The sequence below is a fragment of the Dendrobates tinctorius genome, unplaced genomic scaffold (assembly GCF_039654945.1).
Source record: "Dendrobates tinctorius isolate UK_male_01 unplaced genomic scaffold, ASM3965494v1 ptg000005l, whole genome shotgun sequence".
Lineage (NCBI taxonomy): Eukaryota > Metazoa > Chordata > Amphibia > Anura > Dendrobatidae > Dendrobates > Dendrobates tinctorius.
Genome location: NW_027361673.1, coordinates 34301799 through 34327622, shown reverse-complemented (window position 1 = coordinate 34327622; position 25824 = coordinate 34301799). Strand labels below are relative to the sequence as shown.

General features: G+C 42.7%; 1 protein-coding gene across 2 annotated transcripts in view; it reads left to right on the top strand.

Moving 5' to 3' along the window:
- The window catches only part of CPNE4 (copine 4), a 662462-nt gene that overhangs the window by 379215 nt on the left and 257423 nt on the right, over window positions 1-25824 (top strand). For both annotated transcript variants that reach the window (XM_073569453.1, XM_073569446.1), the window contains exon 4: window positions 7109-7180. In XM_073569453.1, coding sequence (XP_073425554.1) covers window positions 7109-7180 — 72 coding nt within the window. The remainder of the gene's footprint in view (window positions 1-7108; window positions 7181-25824) is intronic.

The following is a 25824-nucleotide window of genomic DNA, read 5'->3' as shown; positions in this document are numbered from 1 at the left end:
TCCAATGCCTCCTTAATATAGGATCGCATAGCCTCGTGCTCGGGTACAGATAAATTGAAAAGCCGACCCTTGGGGAATTTACACCCCGAGTTCAGCTCAATTGCACAGTCATAACTCCTATGAGGAGGCAAAGACGCAGACTCATTCTCACTAAATACATCATAAAAGTCAGCCAAATAGTCAGGAACATCATGCGACTGGGGAGAGGTGGAGAAAACAGGAGCATCACTAAGGGCACACCGACAACCCCAACTCACCACAGACAAAGATTTCCAATCCAGAACTGGATTATGAATTTGCAACCAGGGAAACCCCAGAACAATGGTATCATGCAAATCATGCAACACCAAGAATCTGCAATTTTCTTGATGGTCTGGGGCGACCCGCATTACCACCTGGGTCCAAAACTGAGGTTTATTCTTCGCCAAAGGAGTAGCATCAATACCCCTCAAAGGGATAGGCGTCCGCAGAGGTGTCATAGGAAATCCACAACGTTTAGCAAAATCCAAGTCCATCAGGTTAAGAGCTGTTCCTGAATCCACAAAAGCCTTGGCGGAAAATGTGGACAGGGAGCAGATCAGAGTAATTGCCAGAAGAAACTTGGGTTGAACACCACCCACAGAAAACGTGTGTGCACAACGTTTCTCTCGTTTAGGGCAGACAGAAATAATATGCGAGGCATCTCCACAAAAAAAACACAGCTTATTACGCCTTCTGAACTCCTGACGTTGCGCCCTAGACAAAACTCTATCACATTGCATAGGTTCAGACATTTGTTCAACAGGTGGCAACATCTCTCGTGTAGTTTTGCGTTCACGTAAACGCCGATCCACCTGAATGGCTAATGACATAGAATCGTCAAGACCAGAGGGAACAGGAAATCTCACCATAGTATCTTTTACAGTTTCTGACAAACCCTTCCGAAAGAGGGCTGCCAAGGCACCATCATTCCAGGTAGTAAGGACCGCCCAGTTTCGGAATTTTTGACAGTACAACTCTGCCGAATCCCGACCCTGGCTTAATGCCAACAGGGTCTTTTCAGCCTGATCAATAGCATTAGGTTCATCATACAACAACCCCAAGGCTTGAAAAAATGCGTTCACATTATTCAGAATAGGATCATCAGGTTTCAAAGAAAACGCCCAATCCTGGGGATCGCCGCGCAGCAAAGAGATGACAATTTTAACCTGCTGCGCGGAGTTCCCCGACGAGTTAGGCTTCAAGGCAAAAAATAATTTACAATTATTCTTGAAATTCAAGAATTTAGACCGATCCCCCAAAAATACATCAGGAGTGGGAATCTTTGGTTCAGCAGCATGTGAATGAGCAAGATAGGCGGAAATTCCCCGCACTTCAGCAGCGAGCTGCTCCACATGATCAGACAATTGCTTCATCTCCATTGAGAGAAAAATTCTTCCTACGGCCTCAGAGATATAGAGGAAAAAATATGCACACACAAAAAAAAAAAAAATTCTGACACTTTTTTTTTTCCTTTTTTTTTTTTTTCTTTTTTTTACAATTCTCTCCTGCTATTGAGTACCCTAGGATCTGCGGTATGGCTGGTGATTCTGTTATGATGAGTCACTGAAGGAGGAAAAAACAAAATACCAGCTAAGTCCAGAAAAACCAGAGATGTTGGCAGCTATCGGATTGCAGACCCCTGAACCTATCCACAACAACTAGCAGTAGCCGTGGGGGGTTCCTACGGTGCCCTAGACCCCTCGATCACAGCCGGAGAACTATATAGCCTAAAGACAGAAAGTGGAAAAACTAAACTGCCCCAGAGCAGACTCCAAAGCAATAGGCAGCCCCCAACATATAATGACGGTGAAGCAAGATGAAAACACTAACACAGATAGAAAGATAGGTTGAGCAAATGATGGGGCCCAAGCTAACTACATAGGACAGGATAGGAAAGCTGCTGTCTGCCATCCGCAAAAACCCTATCAAAATGAGCCAACCGACTGATAGGAAAAACAGGCCCTGAAGTCGCTAGGCTTCAAAAGAGTATATCAGCACTCAGGTATATTCTGAAGACAGAGCAAAATATCAACAGATCAGAGACAAAAATGGAGTTCAGCTAACCCCCGGCCAGGGATGGCAGAACTCCCAAAAAAACAAGGCAAAACAAAAACAAAACTGAAGAGTACCAAGCAGAGCAGAAAAACTTAGCTTTGAGATGCAGGAATCAGACTGGTCTCCAAGAATCCAGCAGGAAAATCACCAGCCAGGAAGAAGGGCTTCGGCAGCCTTATATCCAGTCCTCAATTCCAGTCACCCAGTCATCAACTAGCTGCCCATGTGTTTGGTAATCAGCCTCACTACCTTCCTTCACCAGAGGAGGGAGTTCATCAGACCTCAATGGTGAAGGGAAAAATGAACTCAACAGTTCTCTGGCTGTGATTGAGGGGTCTAGGGCACCGTAGGAACCCCCCACGGCTACTGCTAGTGGTTGTTGATAGGTTCAGGGGTCTGCAATCCGATAGCTGCCAACTTCTCTGGTTTTCTGGACTTAGCTAGTATTTCTGTTTTTGCCTCCTACGGTGACTCATTCATAACAGTAGGCCATGATTTGGGTGATGGGAAGAAGGCAATGATGGGGGTGAAGGGGAGAAGGCAATGATGAGGGTGATGGAGAGGGCAATGATGGAGGTGATTGGGGAGAGGGCAATGATGGGGGTGATGGGGAGAAGGCCATGATGGAGGAGATGGGGAGAAGGCCATGATGAGGTGATGGAGAGGGCAATGATGGGGGTGATGGGGAGAAGGCAATGATGGTGGTGATGGGAAGAAGGCAATGATGGGGAGAAGGCCATGGTGGGGGTGATGAGGAGATGGCCATAATGGAGGTGATGGAGAGGGCAATCAATGATGGAGGTGATGGAGAGGGCAATGATGGGGGTTATGGGGAGAAGGCAAAGATGGGGTGATGGGTAGAAGGTAATGATGGGGGTGATGGAGAGGACAATGATGGGGGTGACGGAGAGGGCAATTATGGGGGTGATGGGGAGAAAGCAATGATGGGGCTGATGGAGAGGGCAGTGATGGAGGTGATGGGGAGAAGGCAATGATGGGGTGATGGGGAGAAAGCAATGATGGGGGTGATGGAGAGGGCAATGATGGGGGTGGTCAGGAGGAGGAAAAGATGGAAGTGGTGCAAAGGGCAATGATGGGGTAGGGGAGAAGGAAATGATGGAGATGGGGAGGTGGCAATGTTGGTGGTAGTGGAAAGGCAATGATCGGAGTGATGGGGAAGGAGGCAATGATGGGGGTTGTGGAGGAAAAGGCAATGATGGTGGTGGTGGAAAGGGCAATAATGGGGTGGTGGGGGAGGAGGAAATGATGGTGGTGGTGGAATGGGTAATGATGGGAGTGGTGGAGGGAGAGACAATGATGGGGTGGTGGGGGAGGAGGAAATGATGGAGGTGGTGGAATGGGGAATGATGGTGTGGCAGGGGAGAAAGCAATGATAGTGGTGGGGAGAAGGCAATGATGGAGGTGGTGAAGAGGGCAATGATGGGATGGGGGAGAGGACAATAATGGGATGCGGGGGAGGAGGACAATGAGGGGTGTAGGGGGTTGGGATGGGAGGAAGGGGGGCTTATAATGGACTTAGGAACAGGGGGAGGTGGAGGAAGACATTATTATCGCTTATGTCTAACACAGTCCCTTAGTATATAGTGTACTCACTTATTATGTATAACACAGTCCTTAAGTATATAGTGTACTCACTAACTCTGTATAACACCATCCTTAGTTACATAGTTTCCTCATTTATTATGTTTAACACTGTCCCTTATTACGTACCATCCTCTCTAGCTATTTATATGGTGCCGTCCTTAATTATACAGCTTCCTCTGCTCTTATGTACCACTGTATTCTTGTTAATTTTAGTGTATTCTTGTTAAGTTTGTTATTCACAGCACCCTCTTTTATTACATAGTCCCCTCTCTGATTAGATATAAAATGACTGCTGATGGAGGAGCCTGTGATCAGACGACCAGTTCATCAGCTCCTCCAGCAGATAAGCTTTCCCATGCTCCATCAGCCATCATTGCATTATACATCTAACAAGACAGGAGGGTATGTAATAAAAGCAGGACTCTATATAATACAATATGTAAGGGACGGTACTGTACATAACAAGAGAGGGCATAGTATAACAGGGGAAGGCAATATCTCTATATATAAAACTGAATGTGTGTGTGTGTATCACCAACCAATCAAGAAGCATCTTTCATTTCAGCAGAGCTGTTCAAAAGAAGCTGAGCTATGATTGGTTGCTATGAGCAAGTTTTCCTTGCAACCAATCACTAAGCATCTCTCATTTCACCAGAGCTGGTTAAAAGAAGCTGAGCTGTGATTGGTTGCTATGAGCAAGTTTTCCCACTTGACAACACCTCAGCAGACACTGACATGGTGGGAGAAATCTAGCATCCCCGGGAACATAAGCTCCCAGCCATTGTCTGCCCACCAGAAAGGGGCAGAGCACATGACAGAAATGAATCCACCCCTCCTGTGCCCATATACACATCACACATCCTCCATCATATAGGCACATCTTCCCTCTTAAAGGGATCATTGGTATGGAAGTCAGAGCAAATCCATCCAGCACTTTGGTTTTGACCCCAGGCCTCTCTTAAAGGGATCTCTGGTATGGAAGTTAGGACCATTCCACTCAGCTCTGTGGTTCTGATCCCAGCTTCTCTTAAAGGGATCTTTGGTATGTGAGAATCATGTGGGAATAGTGGATGAGGGCAGGTATATCTCGCCCAGATTCCTTTCCTATGTGGCCTAGTCTGGTCAGTATCGCACCTGCTTACTAATGGATAATGGGAGGTGGATATAAAAGGATGTCAGGTGGTTGTGTGAGTGTCTCAGCCTGGGAACACAGAGAGCCTGTCTGTGTGAGAGACACACGTGAGTGGAAGCAGTGCCCACTGCAACTGTGGTTTGGCTGGACGGGAGAAGCCCGCCAGTTGGTAGTTAGGTTGTCCATTGTTTAGTTAGTGCCGGACAGGCAAGGATTTGTTTTATGTTTTATTTCCTTTTGCATTGCTTTCACCGTTAATAAACCTGACCCAGGGTCAGTTATACACGAATCCCAGCTCTGCGCCTGTTTCATGCTGAATGCACGTGACCTTTGACCCCAGCAAAGGCGATCCCGGAGTGTTTTATCACATATGGAATTTAGGGCAATTCCACTCAGCGTTCTGGTTCTGACCCCAGGCCTTTCTTAAAGGGATCTCCGGTATGGAAGTCAGGACAATTGCCTTCAAATGCTCTGGTATGGAAGTTAGGGCAAATCCCTCAGCGCTCTGATTCTGACCCCAGGGTTCTAATAAAGGGATCATTGGTATGCAAGTCAGGTCAGGGCAAATCCACTCAGCGCTCTGGTTCTGATCCCAGGCCCCTCTTAAAGGGATCCCCGGTATGAAAGTGAGAGCAAATCCACTTTGCGCTTTGATACTGACCCCAGGCCTCTCTTAAAGGGATCTTCGGTATGGAAGTTATGGTAAATCCCTCAGCGTTCTGATTCTCACCCCAGGCCTCTATTAAAGGAATCATTGGTATGGAAGTCAGGGCAAATCCACTCAGCGCTCTGGATCTGACACCAGGCCTCTCTTAAAGGGAATGTCCGGTATGGAAGTTAGGACCATTCCACTTAGCACTCTGGTTCTGACCCCAGGCTGATGCGATGATGTGGGATATTAGGGATAGTAGCCTGATGGCTGTGGCTGACGGGATGATGTGGGATATTAATGGTAGTTGTCTGGTGGCTCTGGCTGACGGGATGATGTGGGATATTAATGGTAGTTGTCTGGTGGCTCTGGCTGACAGAATGATGTGGGATATTAGCGGTAGTTGTCCGGTGGCTCTGGCTGATGGGATGATGTGGGATATTAGGGGTAGTAGTCCGGTGGCTCTGGCTGACGGGATGATGTGGGATATTATAGTGAATGTGGCTATGCGGAGTGGGCGGAGCTCTATACTCAGCTATATATATATATATATATATATATATATTATAAAAAAAGAGAAGAGCCAGCACTGCCAGTGGTCAGAACGCATAACATGAGGTGCATATGCACATATCTTACTGCATTCAAAATGAGACATTTAGCAAAATATTGATCAATATATTGAGCCACCCCGCCACGCCAAGGCAATCTCATATGGGGGGTCCTACTCTACATTTTTAATTATTCACTGTGCCATTGCGGCCTCCTAAATGTTTTAAAAGCAAGACCATATCAAATGCAATCCATACCTGAAGCATATCTGTATCACTCCCGTGCAGCCAGATGGAGCAGATGCAGATAAAGGCCAACCAGGTCTGAACACAGACATCTTAGGTTTGACCCCCACACACTGCCCAACCAGCAAACACAGATGAACGGCAATGCAGGCTCAGACATGGATGCAAAAATAAATAAAGCCTGGGGCAGGGCGGGGCTGCCGTGAGTGTGCACAGCAGCCTAGATCAATCACAATAAACACGGTGCTGGCTCTTCTCTTTTTTTATATATATATATATATATATACAGTATATATAGATATAATCATTATAATTTGTTACAACTAACCGTAGTTAATTACTATGCCTGGGCAGCGCCGGGCTCTTCAGCTAGTACATAATAAAGGAGACTATGTAATATATATACATGCATGTGTGTGTGTCTCTCTCTCTCTCTCTCTATTATATATATGTGTAGCTTTGTCGCCATAAAAGGAAGGGGGCCCAGACTCATTTCTTGCACAGGGGCCCCAAGCTGTCATTATCCACTCCTGTGTCAGCCATCTGTGCTATGTACCTATTTTCCATATTCTGTCTCTGAAAGTGAATCTACTTTTACATAATATTTCTTGTTTTCCAGCTGCAAAACACACATTTTATTCACATTCATCGAGCCAGTGCCACAGAATAAGAATATTGCATATTTTGCTTTAGTCACTGCTTTACATTTCATATAATATTCTTGTAAGATAAAAAGGTGATATAGAAAAAAAGTTATTTTTTTCTGTTGTGACAAGTTCATTGTAGAGCTATTAAGATGAATAGCTATATCTATTTTACATGACTAATATGTTCTCTTTTTCTCTGCAGATCGTGTCACAAAGGAAACTGTCAAAGTCATTGTTGAAGCATGGAAACACAGCAGGGAAATCATCTATAACGGTATGACTGCTACAGAAGTTCACACAGACACGAAAATAGTAAAGATATTAGCGATGTATAATTATAACTATAATTAACTGTGCCCTTCATTAGGATCAAAATATGGCAGAGAGATGGCTAATTATTTTAATTTGTCAGATTTATTATTTGACGTTGCTACCAGACCAGAATGTGTTTGGCAAACTAAAGCCATGGGCTAAGGGGTAATGTTTCTCCTTGTGAAGAGTGCCATGCCTGATATGCAAGCGTAAGGAGACTTATAGGGCAATTGCCTCTTTACAGAGAAAGAGAACTGGAACTCTAGTGCCACCTATTGGAAGTAGAAATACTAAAAAGGAAAATACAGACCCTTTAATGAGCCTTGCCACACGACTTAGGCCTCTTTCACACTTCAGTTTTTTGCATCAGTCAAAATCCGCCAAAAGGATGGATGGCGGATCCGTTTTAGTACTGATGACAACGGATGCCACCTGTCCGTTTTTTTGACGGATCCGACAAAAGAAGAAGTTTAAAGGAATCGCAGCCTGGAAAAGGAGAGATAGAGATAGAGAGAGAATTGTTTTTTTTGTCCGGCACCCAGAAAGAATTTCGGGTTAAATGAGTGTCTGGAGGATCCGCCAGAGAAAAAAACGTTGCAAGCTCCGTTTTGAAATCTTTGAGGATGGTGACGGACAGCAACTTTTGGCGGAGCCTCAAAAAAACGGATGCAACGGACAGTAATCCGTCACAATCCGCCATTAATGGAAGTCAATGGGGAAAAAAACGGATCCTCAAAAGAAAATTGAGGATCCGTTTTTTTCAAAACCTGGCGGATTGTGACTGATTGTAAAAAACTGAAGTGTGAAAGAGGCCTTAGGATAAAAACCAAACCAGAATCTCAATTTGCAGACACGTGTTTCAGCTTGTTTCCCCTCCTCAGTGTAAAGCCAAAGCTATAAAACAGTAGCCAAAGTCTGACAGTAATTTTTTTCTTAAATGGACTTTCTATTATATCTTTTTGTAACTTTGACAACAAAAAATGTAGCTATTTTGTGACCTTTAACCCCTTCCTGTTACAGACAATTTTCAATTTTGCAGTTTCATTTTTCTTTTTCTTCTTTCAAGAACCATAACTTTATTATTTTTCCATCGGCATTGCCTTACAAGAGCTTATTTATTTTCTAGAACAAAACAGGGGAAAAAATTAAGTTAGGTGAAATTGAGAACTGATTTAGTGTTACCACATTGACTCTCCAATAAAAATAACCTAGTAATTTGATTTTGCAGGACAGTAAGATTACAAAAATACCAGTTTTATAGAAGCTCTATTTTTTATTTTATATTTTTAATGCATTTAAAAAATTGAGAACTAAAAAAAATGGTTTTGTGTCACCGATTTGAGACCCATTGCTTTTTTATTATTCCAATGGTTGAAATGTGAGAGAGCTTGCTTTTTTTAATGGGGAAAGTTGTAGTTTTTATCGCTACCATTTTGTTCTATATAATGAATGGCAGGATTGCCTAAAAAGGCAGTTCTGGCATTTTGATTTTTGTTTTTCTACCCTATGGGTTAAGTTTAATATATAAAGCTGAGTGTATGTACTGTATGTTTGTGTGTGTGTATGTATCAGCCATGCCCACTCCACATAGCCCCACCCCCTCTGCATAGCCACAGTCACTCCACATGCAAAGCCCCATTTAATAAATATCTAATATACACTGCTCAAAAAATAAAGGGAACACATAAACAGCAAAATGTAACTCCAAGTCAGTCACACTTCTGTGAAATCAACACTGACTGTGATTCAATTTCTCCCGCTGTTGTGCAAATGGAATAAACAGCTAGAAATGATAGGAAGGTCACTAACATCCATGTGTCTGCTCAGTAAGAGTGCCTTGGGTTCCCTTCTTGCCACAGCTCGCATTGATTTGCCATCCTGGATGAGCTGCACTACCTGAGCCACTTGTGTGGGTTGTAGAGTCCGTCTCATGCTACCACGAGTGTGAAAGCACAATCAACATTCAAAAGTGACCAAAACATCAGCCAGAAAGCATTGGTACTGAGATGTGGTCTGTGGTCCCCACCTGCAGAACCACACCTTTATTGAGGGTGTCTTGATAATTGCCAATAATTTCCATCTATTGTCAATTCCATTTGCACAACAGCATGTGAAATTGATTGTCAAACAGTGTTGCTTCCTAAGCGGATAGTTTGATTTCACAGAAGTTTGATTTACTTGGAATTATATTCTGTTGTTTAAGTGTTCCCTTTTTTTTGAGCAGTGTATATCTTCTTGACCACAACAGGTTACACTGCCTGTGTTGCCCATAGCAACCAATCACTAAGCATCTTTCATTTCACCAGAGTTTTTTAAAAGATGGAACCTGAGCTATGAATGGTTGCTATGAGCAATAGTTTTTCTTGTAGATAGTTGTGGTAACTGAGGCCTATTATTCTTATCATTTCTATGGTGTTATCATCCTTCTGTAAAGCTGGAAATAACACAATTTATTACCGTGCCGACACAGACCACCCTCTGACACATACTGCAGGGGGAGCCCAGAATCAGGAACTTCTCTTTGTCTGGCATGAAGCATTCTCATTAACTTAAAAATTCAAACACAGATTTAAAAAAGAAGCACAAGACAGATTTCTCCATCCCAGGTATGATTTTAACAGCGCCAACCTGACAATGTTGGCTCTGATGGGATGATGTGGGATATTAGGGGTAGTAGTGTGGTGGCTCTGATGGGATGATGTGGGATATTAGGGGTAGTAGTCCAGTGGCTCTGGCTGACAGGATGATAAGTGATATTAGGGGTAGAAGTCCTGTGTCTCTGATGGGATGATGCGGATAAGAAAAAAAACATAGTCAGCTTACCGGTCTGCTTATTCCCCAAGCCAGCTAACTCCCAGCATGGATCATGGTGAGTCACCACTGAACTTCTTAGAACACAAGGAAAAAAAAATCCAGCTCAAGGCGAAGCGGCTAAAATGAAATAATTTTATTGGACAACTACAAAAAGAGTGAAAAATTCATGTAAAATTCTTAATACAGCAATTTCCTAAACACACCAGAGGAGTAGATCTATGCGTTTCAATTTAATATAGTCTTATTCATGATCTAACTCAGGATGCAATTCTCCTCTCTTTATACCCCACAAGAGGTGCTAATTGGATTAACAATAAAAAATCCAAATATCAAATGTTGAATTGTTAGAAAAACACTCAATATTCATATAATATATATATATTTGTGGTAGTAGTCCGGTGTGTTGTGAACACTTTTGACCTGGCTTCTGAGTTTGGGCTCCCTCTGGTGGTTGCTGCTGGTAATGGAGCTGGTCTGGCTGACAGAAGTCACCACCTGAGAAGGATGATTGGAGGTCAGGTGTTACAGACTGGAGAGATTTAAGTGAGCAAGCTTCCCTCAGTGGTTGCCGGTGATTTGGCTTTCTTCCTGAGCATTTTGGAAGTCTGCTTGCCTCCTGCTTTGTCCTGCATCTTTCAGATAAGTTATTTGTCTGCTTGAATCTTTTTGCATTTGATCCATTTTTTTGCTTTCCTCTGATTTCTGCTTTGCTGGTGTGAGTTCAGCCTTGTTCCCTGCTGGGACCTGTGCTGGACTCTGTTCCATATGCCACAGCTCATGTCAGTCTTTTCAGTATTTCTAATCCCCTGTTATATCAGTATCTTTTGTTTTGCATCCAGTTCACGCTAGTTCTGATTTAGTGGGAGAGAGGTCGTGTGGCCTCAGTATTTTTGCATATCAGACATGTTGGATTTTTTCTTAGGGTTTTTTGCGTGATTGCAGACAGTATCCTTTCCTGTCCTGTTCTATCTAGACAGTTTGGGCCCCATCATTTGCTTACTCTATTTTCTGCCTGTGTTTTGTGCCTCATCTTGTCTTACTGGCAATATATGTTCGGGGGCTATCTTTTCCTTTGGGGTTCTACTCCGGGGCAGTTTAGCTTTCCCTTTTCTCTCTTTAGGCTAAGTTAATTCTTTGGCTGTGCCAAGTCGTCTAGGGCATCGTAGGTATATCCCACGGCTAATTCTAGTTGTGTTGTCAGTTTAGGGGTCTTCAATCCGCTAAGTTACTAACCACTCTGGTTATCTGGTGGCCTTGTCTATTCCCCTGCTATCCTCCTCGGTTACCTAATCATAACAGAATCACTGGCCCAACGGTAGATTCTAGGGTACTCTAAAGAAGGAAAGAATAGTAAAAAAAAAAAAAAAAAAGGGGGTGTCAGAATTTTTTATATATTTTTTCCTCTTTTTCTCTGGGGGCCATAGGAGGATTTTTTCTTCAATGGATACTAAGCAATTGTCTGATCATGTTGACTAGCTCGCTGCTGAAGTTCGGAGAATTTCAGCCTATCTCGCTCAGTTGTCTGTTGTAGAACCTAAAATCCCTATTCCAGATTTATTTTTTGGGGATCGGTCTAAATTTTTGAACTTTAAGAATAATTGTAAACTGTTTTTTTGCCTTGAAACCTAATTCCTCGTGGTCCTCGGTGCAGCAGGTTAAAATTGTCATCACCCTGCTGTGCGGCGACCCTCAGGACTGGGCTTTTTCCATGACACTTGGGGATCCTGTTCTGGCTAATGTGGATGTGTTTTTTCAGGCTCTCGGGTTGTTGTATGATGAACCTAATGTTATTGATCAAGCTGAGAAAACTTTATTGGCATTAAACCAGGGTCAGGAAGCGGCAGAGTTATACTGTCAGAAATTCCGAAAGTGGGTGGTCCTTATTAAATGGAACGATGATGCCATAGCGGTTCTTTTTCGGAAAGGTCTGGCAGAGACTGTAAAAGATGTTATGGTGGGATTTCCTTTCCCCTCTGGTCTCAACGACTCTGTGTCATTAGCCATTCATGTGATGTTGTCAGTTTAGGGGTCTGCAATCCACTAAGTTACCAACTTCTCTGGTTTTCTGGTTGCCTAGTCTATTCCCCTGCTATCCTCCTCGGTTACCTAATCATAACACCGGTGGCTCTGGCTGACATCATGATGTGGGATATTAGTGGTAGTAGTCCAGTGGCTCTGGCTGACAATATGATGTGGGATATTAGTGGTAGTAGTCCGGTGGTTCTGGCTGACGGGATGATGTGGGATATTAGGGGTAGTAGTCCGGTGTCTCTGATGGGATGATGTGGGATATTAGTGGTAGTAGTCCGGTGGCTCTGGCTGACTGGATGATGTGGGATATTAGGGGTAGTAGTCCGGTGGTTCTGGCTGATGGGATGATGTGGGATATTAGGGGTAGTAGTCTGGTGGCTCTGGCTGACAGGATGATGTGGCATTTTAGGGGTAGTAGTCCGGTGGCTCTGGCTGACGGGATTATGTGGGATATTAGTGGTAGTAGTCTGGTGGCTCTGGCTGACAGAATGATGTGGGATATTAGGGGTAGTGGTTCAGTGGCTCTGACGGGATGATGTTGGATATTAGTGCTAGTAGTCCGGTGGCTCTGATGGGATGATGTGTGTTATGAATGGGTCACTGAGGAGGATAGCAGGCCCAGGCTAATCCACAGAAAACCAGAGAGGTTGGAAACTAAACGGATTGCAGACCCCTGATCCAGTCCACACAACTAGCAGTAGCCGTGGAGCGTACCTACAATGATCCTAGATGCCTCGGCCCAGCCGAAGAGCTAACTAAGCCTAAAACAAGAAAGGGGAAATTTAAACTGCCCCGGAGCAGACCCCAAAGGAATAGATAGCCCCCAAACATATATTGTCGGTGAGACAAGATGAAAACACAAACGCAGGCAGAAAAATAGACTGAGCAAACGATGGGGCCCACACTGACTAAATAGGACAGGAAAGGAAAGACACTGTCTGCAATCACACAAAAAACCCTGCAAAAAGTCCAACACGTCTGATGCACAAAAAACACTGAAGTCGCATGACTTCGCCCCCACTATATCAGCACTATATATATATTCTGAAACCAAAGCAAAAAGAGACCAATATAACAGGGGACAAAACAAGCTGGCACAAACAGTAACATATGGACGGTGATTCAGCACAGCCCCAGCTGGAGCTGGCTGACCCACACAAAGCTGAGATAGACAAAACCAGATCAAATGCAAAGAGAATAGCAAATGAACCACTTAGCTGAACCATGCAGGGAAAGAGCAGGAGACATCAGACCTTAGAAAAAACAGGAAGAAAATCACCAGCAGGGATAGGGAAAGTCAGCTGTCTTAAATTCCAATCAGAAATCCCAGATCTTCAATTGTCTTCCTTATTATCAGGTGGCAAGCCTCTGTCAATCAGATCAGCTCCACTACCTCCAGTAACCACCAGAGGGAGCCCAGAAAGAGAACTCGCAACCCCTTTGTCAATCTGACCAGCTCCACTACCTTCAGTAAAGCCAGAGAGAGAATTCACAACAGATGTGGAATATTAGGGGTGGTAGTCCGGTGGCTCTGACTGACGGGCTTATGTGGGATATTAGAGCCTGACTGACAGCTACAGCTTGTACTAAGCAGTGTGAAAGCTCAGCAGCAGGAGACTGAAGGACACTAAGGATTTGTCAAGTCAGGAAAGGTGGGTGGAGATTGAGTATAAAATAGATCTGTCACCAGACTTCACAATAGAAACGTTTTAAATAGATCACTTCAACACCCATGATGTACTTACTTTGAAATCCATGTCAGATTGATTGTGTAATCCTTTGTGAATCTTCCCTGTGTATTCCACGGCCGGCACCTGCCTGCAGAAGTGTTTTTTTTTAAGTATGTGATGGTATTCATTATGCTGGATATCCTTAAAGACAAAAATGTCCAGGAAGGATGGGAAATCTTGAAAAATGAAATTCTCAAAGCACAGTTGTTAACAATTCCGAAAAGAGGGAAGAATAGGAAGCATTTAAGGAAACCAGGATGGATGAACACAGAACTTAAGCACATGCTAAAAAGGAAGGAAAAAATGTTTATAAAATGGAAAGTGGGAGGCATATCTAAAGAAGAATATAATGCTGTCTGCAGAACCTGCAGGGCACAAATCAGATTATCTAAAGCTGAAAATGAACTGAGGCTTGCAAGAGATGTCAAAAGCAATATTAAAGGATTTTGGGGATATGTCAAAAGTAAAAGAAAAGTCAAAGATGCTATAGGATTTTTACAGGATGAAAATGATGAAATGGTAAGACAGGATGTTGAGAAGGCTGAACTTTTAAATTCCTATTTTGCATCTGTTTTCTCTCAGAAAGGAAATGTAACATCAACTGTTATTCACTGTCCTATTAAGGGAATAGAAGAATCCAGGATATCTATAAACAGAAAGATAGTGAGGAAACACTTAGCTAACCTAAATGAATTCAAGTCTCCAGGTCCAAATGAATTACACCCCAGAGTACTGAAGGAGATAGCAGAAGAAATTTTTGAACCCCTCTCCATAATCTTTGAAAATTCTTGGAGAACAGGAGAAGTGCCAGAAGACTGGAGAAGAGCAAATGTTGTTCCTATCTTCAAAAAGGGGAAGAAGGTGGACCTAGGCAACTATAGGCCGGTGAGTCTGACTTCTATACCAGGAAAGATCTTTGAACAAATTATTAAACAACATGTATGTCAATACCTGGATAAGAATGAAGTGATTAAACAGAGTCAGCATGGGTTTGTAACTAATAAGTCATGTCACACTAACTTAATTTCCTTCTATGATGGTATCACTGATTGGGTGGATCAAGGAAATGCTGTAGATATAGTATATCTTGACTTCAGCAAAGCATTTGACAAAGTCTCTCATACAATCCTTATTGAAAAAATGACTAAGTATGGAATGGACAAGGCAACTGTTAGGTGGATTCATAACTGGCTTAGTGATCGGACCCAAAGAGTGGTCGTAAATGGCTGCACATCCAGTTGGAAGAATGTCTCAAGTGGGGTACCACAGGGCTCTGTCCTGGGCCCTGTATTGTTCAACATCTTTATCAACGATTTAGATGAAGGAATTGAGGGTAAACTGATTAAATTTGCTGATGACACAAAGCTAGGAGGGATAGCTAATACTAGAGAAGAGAGAGAGAGGATTCAAAAAGATTTAAATAAACTGGAGAAGTGGGCAGCAACTATCAGAATGGTTTTTAACAGGGAGAAATGCAAAGTACTACATCTGGGCAATAAAAATGAAAAAAGCAGATATAGAATGGGAGAAATAGGGCTAAGTGACAGCACATGTGAAAAAGACTTGGGTATACTAATAGATCACAGACTGAATATGAGTCAACAGTGTGATGCAGCAGCAAAAAAGGCAAATGCAATTCCAGGATGTATTAACAGAAGCATACAGTCTAGATCACGTGAAGTCATTATTTCCCTCTACTCCTCTTTGGTCAGACCTCATCTGGAATATTGTGTCCAGTTTTGGGCACCACATTTTAAAAAAGACATCAACAAACTGGAGCAAGTTCAGAAAAGAGCGACCAGAATGGTGACCGGTCTGCAAACCCTGTCTTATGAGGAAAGGTTGCAGGATTTGGGAATGTTTAGTTTGCAAAAGAGAAGACTGAGAGGAGACATAATAGCTGTCTACAAATATCTAAAGGGCTGTCACATTGTAGAAGGATCAACTTTATTCTCATTTGCACAAGGAAAGACTAGAAGCAATGGGATGAAACTGAATGGGAGGAGACAGATTAGATATTAGAAAAAACTTTTTGACAGTTAGAGTGATCAATGAGTGGAACAGGCTGCCACGAGAAGTGGTGAGTTCTCCTTCAATGGAAGTCTTCAAACAGAGGCTGGACAGACATCTGACTGGGATGATTTAGCGAATCCTGCTTTGAGCAGGGGGTTGGACCAGATGGCCCAGGAGGTCCCTTCCAACTCTATGATTCTATGATTCTATGATTCTATGCAAACTAGGGGGAAGGTCAGTGAGGGATTAGTGACCTGCCAGCAGTCTGTATTATGAATATATAACACTGCACAACAAATTTCAGGGAAGTTCTTGTCCCCTGAGAAAATTTTATTGTATCTTATAGATTTTGATATACTGAACACGAATATGTGCTCCAAAAGTCTGTATCACATAAGGTTTTTAAGAAACAACAGTTTATATTCTACATTATGACGTCCAAGACACTACATACATGTGCATCGATGTCAGTAGCAAAAGCAGTTGTTCAAAAGTGTTTTGCAGACGACTTTCATTTATAATCCATGTCAGATGCTTCTTGAATAAGATTCCAGCAATAGTCAGCCAGCATTGACATACTCCACTTTCCCTGGTACCTTTTCTCCATCAGCGCAGTGTCTTAGTGAAATCTTTCACCGTGTTCATCGCTAACAGCACCAAGATTCGCTGGAAAAAAGTCCAAGTGAAAATGTAGAAAATGCATTTTTAGTGACATATTTCATTTCATCAAATGTTATGCTGTGAGCATGTTGTCCATGAGTTTTTCAAACTTTGGTGCCCTGCTGTTGCCAAGGAAGTTGAAGGTCACATCTTTAAAGGCTCTCCATGCCACTTGTTCATCATCTTGCAAAAGACCATCAAAGCTACTGTCATTCATTATATCTCTGATCTGTGGGCCAATAAAAATACTTTTTTTAATCTTTGCATCATTTATTCTTCGAAATTTCTGTTGCAAGTAAGAAAGATAAGTAAGAAAATTCTTTGTTCATTGCTTTGACAAAATTCTTCATAAGTCCAAGTTTAATATGCAAAGGAAGGAGAAATATCTTTGCTGGATCAACAAGAGGATTATGTTTAACATTCTTATGCCCAGCAACCAGGTTTTCACGGCGTGGCCAGTCCTTTCTGAAATAGTGCATTTCTCGTGCAGGACTGTCCCACTCACAAATAAAACAACAATACTTGGTATATCCAAGGTGCAGTCCAAGAAGAAGTACAACAACTTTTAGATCACCATATATGTTCCAGTTATAATTTCTATTACTTAATGTGGGTCAACAGTAACACCATATTCTCATATGTTTCTTTCAATGTGTATGGCATGTCCAATAGGTATAGAAGAATAGATATTTCCATTGTGTAGTAAAACAGCATTCAGACTTAAAACTGACGAGTCAATGAGCAGTCGCTATTCCTTCTGGTCATGTTCGCATCCAAGAGCACCAAACAACCCCAAGACGTCATTGTAAAAGGTTAAACTGTCGACATGGTTGAAAAATTGATTAAGGTCTTCTTGACGACTGCGAAAAACAGAAACTCTTGTTCCTGGTAATAACAGATTCTGTTCTTGTAGCCTTGATCCCAATAATTCTGCCTGCTTCTTTGACAATTTCAAATCTCTGACCAAGTCACCCAGATCAGCTTGACTGAACAGATTTGGATTAGATGTAGAAGGCTCAAAGTTTGGGTCTGCAGCAGTTTCATTTTCCACTGACATTATTAGTTCATCTTCATCGCCCTCCATTGTCCATACTTTGGGCGGCTTTGGAACACAAAGACTTTCATCATGTGGCACTGGTCTTATGGCTGAAAGAAGATTAGGATATTCTATTGATTTCTTGTTCTTTACTGAATATCCTGTTATATTTGTAAGGCAGAAGTAGCAATCTGTTACATGATCTCTCTGCTTTCTCCATATCATTGGGACAGCAAACGGCATTGAAGGTCGTGATCCAATCAGCCATGCTCTAAAGGTACTGTCACACTTAGCAATGTACCAGCGATCCCGACCAGCGATATGACGCTGTCAGGATCGCTGGTACATCACTAAGTGGTTGCTAGTGAGCTGCCAAACAGGCAGATCTCACCAGCGACATCGCAGGGGTCGGGGGTCGCTACTTACCTGTCAGACGAGGCGATCCTGGCGTCCTCCCGCCCGCGTCGCTTGTCGTCACAGCAGAAAGCCCCAGCAGGAAGCTGACGATGAGAAACGGCTCAGGACGTTCTTGCGCGATCAGCGATAACCAGAGGGGAGCCGGTTGGAGGTAAGTATCAGACATAACGATATCGCTATAACGTCACAAAAACCAGTGACGTTATAGCGATATTGCTAGCAATATCGCTTAGTGTGACAGGCCCTTTAGTATGTCAGTATTGCCTTTTGATTCCTCCCCTGCCCCGGAGATGTGGTATTCTCCGTACATGGTCAGCCGAATGACTAACTGCGCCTGAACGGAATTCGCATAATAAGTGCTTGTATATGTGTAGATCAGCGATTTATGTTATTTCAGTGGAAAATTCAGAATATACTGTTTCAGAAAAAGTTCATATGAGTTTTTAGAATTATAACATAATATTATAATGTTTTGTATCATTTCTCAAAAACCTTACTTGATAGGAAAAATCTGAAGTCATTTCTGAAATCAGCATGAAAAAAATCTATCAGTAACACTCAAAATTGTCCGAGGGACAAAACCTTGGTAACACAGTGTAATCAGAGCGCCACATACATGAACCCTGCCTTAGGGCATGAGAATCTCATTAACACAAAATTGAAAATAAAGATTAAGAAACAACTACAAGACGGATTTCATCAGCTAAGGTATCATTTTATTCAGTATAACGGTGCCGACCTGACACTGTGTGTAGGTTACTGTGCACAATCCTGCTGACAGGTTCCCTTTAAGTAAAAGTTGTATTGTGCTTGGCTGCTGTGACCAACAAAGATAGTTTTTATATTAATGCCGGTTAAGTTTTGCACCATGTACAAAATAATACTAGGGGGTCAATTTTTTAAGGCGCGCTTGGCATCAGACGTGCCTGATTTATTAAGCGATCACACTTACGTTTTTTGTTTTCAGTTGAAATCCGCCAAAGCAGAAAAAAACGGATCCGTTTCCGTTGTGGAACAAATGGATGTCACCGGACCGTTTTATGGACGGATCCACAGAAGTTGCAAAAGGTCATGAAATTTAACGGAACCGTGGTGTGGTCTGGAAGGAGAGAGAGAGATTTGCGCCACTTCCAGAATGCTATTAAGGGTTAAAATGCTTGTCCGAGCAAATCTGCCGGGCGTGCGCACTTGCAAATAGCGGTCCGCCGCTACAAAAAAAATTTCAGAGTCCGTCTGCTCCACCTGGGAGACGCTACAATTCTAACGGATCTGTCCAAAAACGGATGCAAGACGACCGTCAGTCAAAATTCACCCCTAATGCAAGTCTATGGGGGAAAAAAACAGATCCGCCAAAAAAGGGGCGGATCCGTTTTTTTATAAAACTGGCGGATTTTGACTGACGACAAAAAACGGAAAAGTGTAAAAGGCCTTAATGAATCAGGTCTGTGTTCTCCAGCGAGCACTTCATTAAGATTGGGGTGCGCTAGGCAAGTCTTAATGAATCTCCCCTTAGATTCTAAAAGTGTGCACACTGACCTAAGGGCTCATTCTGACATTGCTGATCTTTCTCGTACGCAACAAAAAAAACCGAGCTTTATCAGTGTTTCTTTATCAGAGTGTAATCAGAGTTTGGTCAGTGTCAGTTTTTACCATCAGAGTTTGGTCAGAGGTTTCTAGAATGAAAAAATGAACTGATGGAGGTTTTTCACGCTTCTATCAGTCTATGAAAAAATCAACAGCACACAGATGGCATCCAAGTGCAGTCTTTTGTTTTCACTGACCCATTGACTTATATGGTGAGTTTCGTCCAAGATCCAGATCAAAATCGGACTTGTCTCCATGATTTTGTGCAGACTAAGTCCACAATAATACATGGACATGCGAGCAGCTCCACTGACTGCCATAGGTGCAAATTCTAGCTCTAAAAAACATACAAATGAAATAAACTGACCTCTGAATGTGCGTTAAATGGGTATTCCCATCTCCAAGGTCCTATCCCCAATATGTAGTAGGTGTGATATTAATAATATTAGCAAATACCTCCATTTAGAATTGTATTATAGTTTTTCTGATTCGCTATGTTTCTTTCCTCATGTGCAAGCATTGCAGGACCTTTGGTATCCATGGTTACCTAAGGTCCTGCAATGCCTGCACATGAGTAAAGAGTCCTAGTGAATAAAAAAAAACTACAATTCTATTTGGAGATATTTGCTAATTTTATTAATGTTACACCTACTACATATTGGGATAGGATCTTGAAGATGGGAGTACCCCTTTAAGTTTGGGGCTTGTGTCGCCCAACAGCAGTCCTCTGACAAGTAATGAGCAAAAACACTTGTGCAACTTAGCCTGCTACTTGCTGTCAGACTATTTTTGATCTGTGATTCTGCAGCAAATAAAATAGCCAAGTTGTGGACAAGTCGTACCCAAAATTGTATGTCACATGACTGAATCTGAAGTCTATGGCATGTGGGTTGTGTTCGACTTGCAACCAGCGACAAGAAACCTGACACATTTGGAAACATACGTGATTGTGTCACTGTCACTGTATGTCACTAAATAAGGCATGAAAAGTCCCATAGGCTCTGACCACCAGTAAGAGGAGCCAAAAACAATCAGGGTCAGACTTCCACTAGGGTTATAGTCACACATCCAGTTCATAACGCATTTGGTGTAACTTATATGTTTGGTATATAGAAAAATATAAATTGACTGCAACATGTACAATAATAAACTGTCCTTAAAGACGTTCTGCAGGAAAAAATAGAGATGTCATCGTTATAAATAATCTTCTTGAGGCCGGAGTCAGACTATCGTATGGCAACTAATGCGAGAGCATCGGATGTGATATGCTAATGACCCTCGGCTCCTGCTCTGCTGCGAGCAGGAGCCGAGTGTCACGCGACTGTGCTCTGAGCCTCTCGCACAAAGATGATAGGAGCACAGCTGCAGAGGAGGCGTTGAAATGAATTTCCCCATCTCCTCCATTGCTGGGGTCAGAGTATATCGCACATCACTCAGATGATATCCGAGTGATGTGCGTTGTCTCACTCCCACCCATAGGGCTTATACAGTATGGGTGCGAGTGAGCCGATACTCAGCCGAGTGTTGGTGACAATCGCAGCATGCAGTGATTTCATTCGCACTTTGTAAACAGCTGAGAAAAAAAACGCTGATGGGAGCTGCCCATAGATGAATACTGGTCCGAGTGCTATGCAATGTTTTAGCCTAATACCTTTAATTAGCAAATTTGTTTTGTCTAGTTAATTAATGAGTCTTTTTACACTGAACAGTCCTAGAATGTGACTATGACAGGAGCCTGTGAGCATTTCCAGTAGGATGCCATGCTGCTATGAGCGTAAGATAACCTATACCACGAACCGTCATTCTGTCTCCAGTTCCCAGCAGTGGAGTTTCCTGCTGCACATGCTCACAATCCCCTGAGCTGTCTTAACATTTTTTTTCTATCCCCAGAGATCCCCTTTCAAATCTGTTTTACACTTAGTCTGGAGTCACGCACAACGTATAAAAATACGGTCTGTATTTTACGGTCGTAATACGCAGAAATGTTCTCTGATCCGTATGTCATCCGTTGGCAAGGCATGGCTGCATTTTTTGCGCGTGTAAGCATCCGTATGACATCCGTTATTCATCCGTATCCCGAGACTTTCCCACCGGCTTGCAAAATGGACATACAGTCATGGCCAAAAGTATTGACACCCCTGCAATTCTGTCAGATAATACTCAGTTTCTTCCTGAAAATGATTGCAAACACAAATTCTTTGGTATTATTATCTTCATTTAATTTGTCTTAAATGAAAAAACACAAAAAGAATTGTCCTAAAGCCAAATTGGATATAATTCCACACCAAACATAACAAAGAGGGTGGACAAAAGTATTGGCACTGTTCGAAAAATCATGTGGTGCTTCTCTAATTTGTGTAATTAACAGCAACTATAACTTACCTGTGGCACCTAACAGGTGTTGGCAATAACTAAATCACACTTGCAGCCAGTTGACATGGATTAAAGTTGACTCAACCTCTGTCCTGTGTCCTTGTGTGTACCACATTGAGCATGGAGAAAAGAAAGAAGACCAAAGAACTGTCTGAGGACTTGAGAAACCAAATTGTGAGGAAGCATGAGCAATATCAAGGCTACAAGTCCATCTCCAAAGACCTGAATGTTCCTGTGTCTACCGTGCGCAGTGTCATCAAGAAGTTTAAAGCCCATGGCACTGTGGCTAACCTCTCTAGATGTGGCCTGAAAAGAAAAATTGACAAGAGATTTCAATGCAAGATTGTGCGGATGTTGGATAAAGAACCTCCACTAACATCCAAACAAGTTCAAGCTGCCCTGCAGTGCAAGGGTACAACGGTGTCAACCCGTACTATCCGTCGGCATCTGAATGAAAAGGGACTGTATGGTAGGAGACCCAGGAAGACTCCACTTCTTACCCTGAGACATAAAAAATCCAGGCTGGAGTTTGCCAAAACTTACCTGAAAAAGCCTAAAACATTTTGGAAGAATGTTCTCTGGTCAGATGAGACAAAAGTAGAGCTTTTAGGGCAAAAGCATCAACATAGAGTTTACAGGAGAAAAAAGAGGCATTCAAAGAAAAGTACACGGTCCCTACAGTCAAACATGGCGGAGGTTCCCTGATGTTTTGGGGTTGCTTTGCTGCCTCTGGCACTGGACTGCTTGACCGTGTGCTTGGCATTATGAAGTCAGAAGACTACCAACAAATTTTGCAGCATAATATAGGGCCCAGTGTGAGAAAGCTGGGTCTACCTCAGAGGTCATGGGTCTTCCAGCAGGACAATAACCCAAAACACACTTCAAAAAGCACTAGAAAATGGTTTGAGAGAAAGCACTGGAGACTTCTAAGGTGGCCAGCAATGAGTCCAGACCTGAATCCCATAGAACACCTGTGGAGAGATCTAAAAATGGCAGTTTGGAGAAGGCACCCTTCAAATATCAGGGACCTGGAGTAGTTTGCCAAAGAAGAATGGTCTAAAATTCCAGCAGAGCATTGTAAAAAACTCATTGATGGTTACAGGAAGCAGTTGGTCGCAGTTATTTTGGCTAAAGGTTGTGCAACCAAGTATTAGGCTGAGGGTGCCAATACTTTTGTCCGGCCCATTTTTGACGTTTTGTGTGAAATGATCAATGTTTTGCTTTTTGCTTCATTCTCTTTTGTGTTTTTTCATTTAAGACAAATTAAATTAAGAAAATAATACCAAAGAATTTGTGTTTGCAATCATTTCCAGGAAGAAACTGAATATTATCTGACAGAATTGCAGGGGTGTCAATACTTTTGGCCATGACTGTATAATGGATCCCAATGACAGGTTAAAACACAAACGAAAGAATAGATATAGACATATATATATATATATATATATATATATATATATATATATATATATATATATATATACATTGCTCAAAAAAATAAAGGGAACACTTAAACAACAGAATATAAATCCAAGTAAATCAAACTTCTGTGAAATCAAACTGTCCACTTAGGAAGCAACACTGATTGACAATCAATTTCACATGCTAAGGTGCAAATGGAATAGACAACAGATGGAAATTCTTGGCAATTATCAAGGCACCATCAATAAAGGAGTGGTTCTGCAGGTGGGGACCACAGACCACATCTCAGTACCAATGCTTTCTGGCTGATGTTTTGGTCACTTTTGAATGTTATAATAATATAATAATACATTTTATTTCTATAGCGCCAACATATTCCGCAGCACTTTACATTTCAGAGGGGATTTGTACAGACAATAGACATTACAGCATAACAATAATAATCACATAGATTATAGCAAATACCAAGAGGAATGAGGGCCCTGCTCGCAAGCTTACAGTCTATGAGGAAAGAGGTAGACACGAAAGGTCGGCGGTAACAGTTGCCCTGATTGTATGGACCAGCCATAATGTTAAGTGTGTAACAGTACAGACACAGAGGGCTAATGGATGCATAAAGCATGTGGGAACATGATGCCGGGAACTTGGTTATGGTAAAACTTTTTGCTGTGCCCCATATGGATAGATTACGTTAATGTGTTGAGGCGATAGGCCAGTCTGAATAAATGCGTTTTCAGGGAACGCTTAAAATTTTGGGGATTGGGGACTAATCGTATTGACCTGGGAAGTGCATTCCAAAGAATTGGCGCAGCACGTGTAAAGTCTTGGAGACGGGAGTGGGAGGTTCTGATTATTGAGGATGCTAACCTCAGGTCATCAGCAGAATGGAGGGCGCGGGTAGGGTGCTATACTGAAACAAGGGAGGAGATGTAGGGTGGTGATGAGCCATGGAGGGCTTTGTGGGTGAGGGTAATAAGTTTATACTGAATTCTGGAGTAGATGGGTAGCCAGTGTAATGACTGGCACAAGGTAGAGGCATCGGTGTAACGATTGGTGAGGAATATGATCCTGACTGCAGCATTCAAGACAGATTGGAGAGGGGAGAGTTTGGTAAGAGGGAGACCGATTAGAAGAGAGTTACAGTAGTCGAGACGAGAATGAATAAGAGAAACAGTAAGAGTTTTTGCAGAGTCAAAAGTAAGAGAAGGTCGAATTCTAGAATTGTTTTTGAGGTGCAGATGAAAAGAGCGAGCCAGTGATCGAATGTGGGGGGCAAAGGAAAGCTCAGAGTCAAGTATGACCCCAAGACAGCGGGCATGTTGCTGGGGAGTAATAGTGGAACCACACACAGAAATGGCAATGTCGGGTAAAGGTACATTAGTAGCGGGAGGAAATACAAGGAGTTCAGTCTTTGACAGGTTCAGTTTCAGATATAGTGAGGACATGATGTTAGACACAGCGTTTAGACAATCGCCGGTGTTTTCTAGAAAGGCTGGCGTGATGTCAGGAGAAGAAGCGTATAATTGGGTGTCATCAGCATAGAGATGGTACTGGAAACCAAATCTACTGATTGTTTGACCAATAGGGGCAGTGTACAAGGAGAAGAGGAGGGGGCCTAGAACCGATCCTTGAGGAACCCCAACAGTAAGGGGAAGGTGAGAGGAGGAGGAACCGGCAAAAGATACAGTAAAGGAGCGGTCAGAGAGATAGGAGGAGAACCAGGAGAGAACGGTGTCCTTGAGGCCAATGGAATGGAGCATAGTGAGGAGGAGCTGATGATCCACAGTGTTGAATGCTGCAGAGAGATCCAAGAGAATTAGCATTGAGTAATGACCATTTGATTTAGCTGTTAGTAGATCATTAGAGACTTTAGTGAGGGCGGTTTCAGTAGAGTGTAAAGAGCGGAAACCGGATTGGAGAGCGTCAAGAAGAGAGTTATCAAAGAGATAGCGGATAAGACAGGAGTGGACCAGGCGTTCCAGGAGTTTAGAGATAAAGGGAAGATTAGAGACAGGTCTATAGTTAGCGGCACAGTTTTGGTCGAGGGATGGTTTTTTAAGTAGTGGATGTATGATGGCATGCTTAAATGAGGATGGAAAGTTACCAGAAGAGAGAGAGAGGTTAAATATTTTAGTTAGGTGAGGGATGACAGCAGAGGAAAGGGACTGGAGGCGATGTGATGGAAATGGGTCACTGGTGCAAGTGGTTGGGTGAGAAGATGTAAGGAGCCTGCTTACTTCTTTTTCTGTGACTGGTTCAAAATCAGAGAGTGAGCTAGATGCAGTGGGGGAGGGAGGACAGTGCATGGTATGAGGTGATTGGGAGATAATTTCCTGTCGAATCTGGTCTATTGTTTCTTTGGTTGTGCTTTCACACTCGTGGTAGCATGACAGACTCTACAACCCACACAAGTGGTTCAGGTAGTGCAGCTCATCCAGGATGGTACATCAATACGAGCAGTGGCAAGAGGTTTGCTGTGTCTGTCAGCGTAATGTCCAGAGGCTGGAGACGCTACCAGGAGACAGG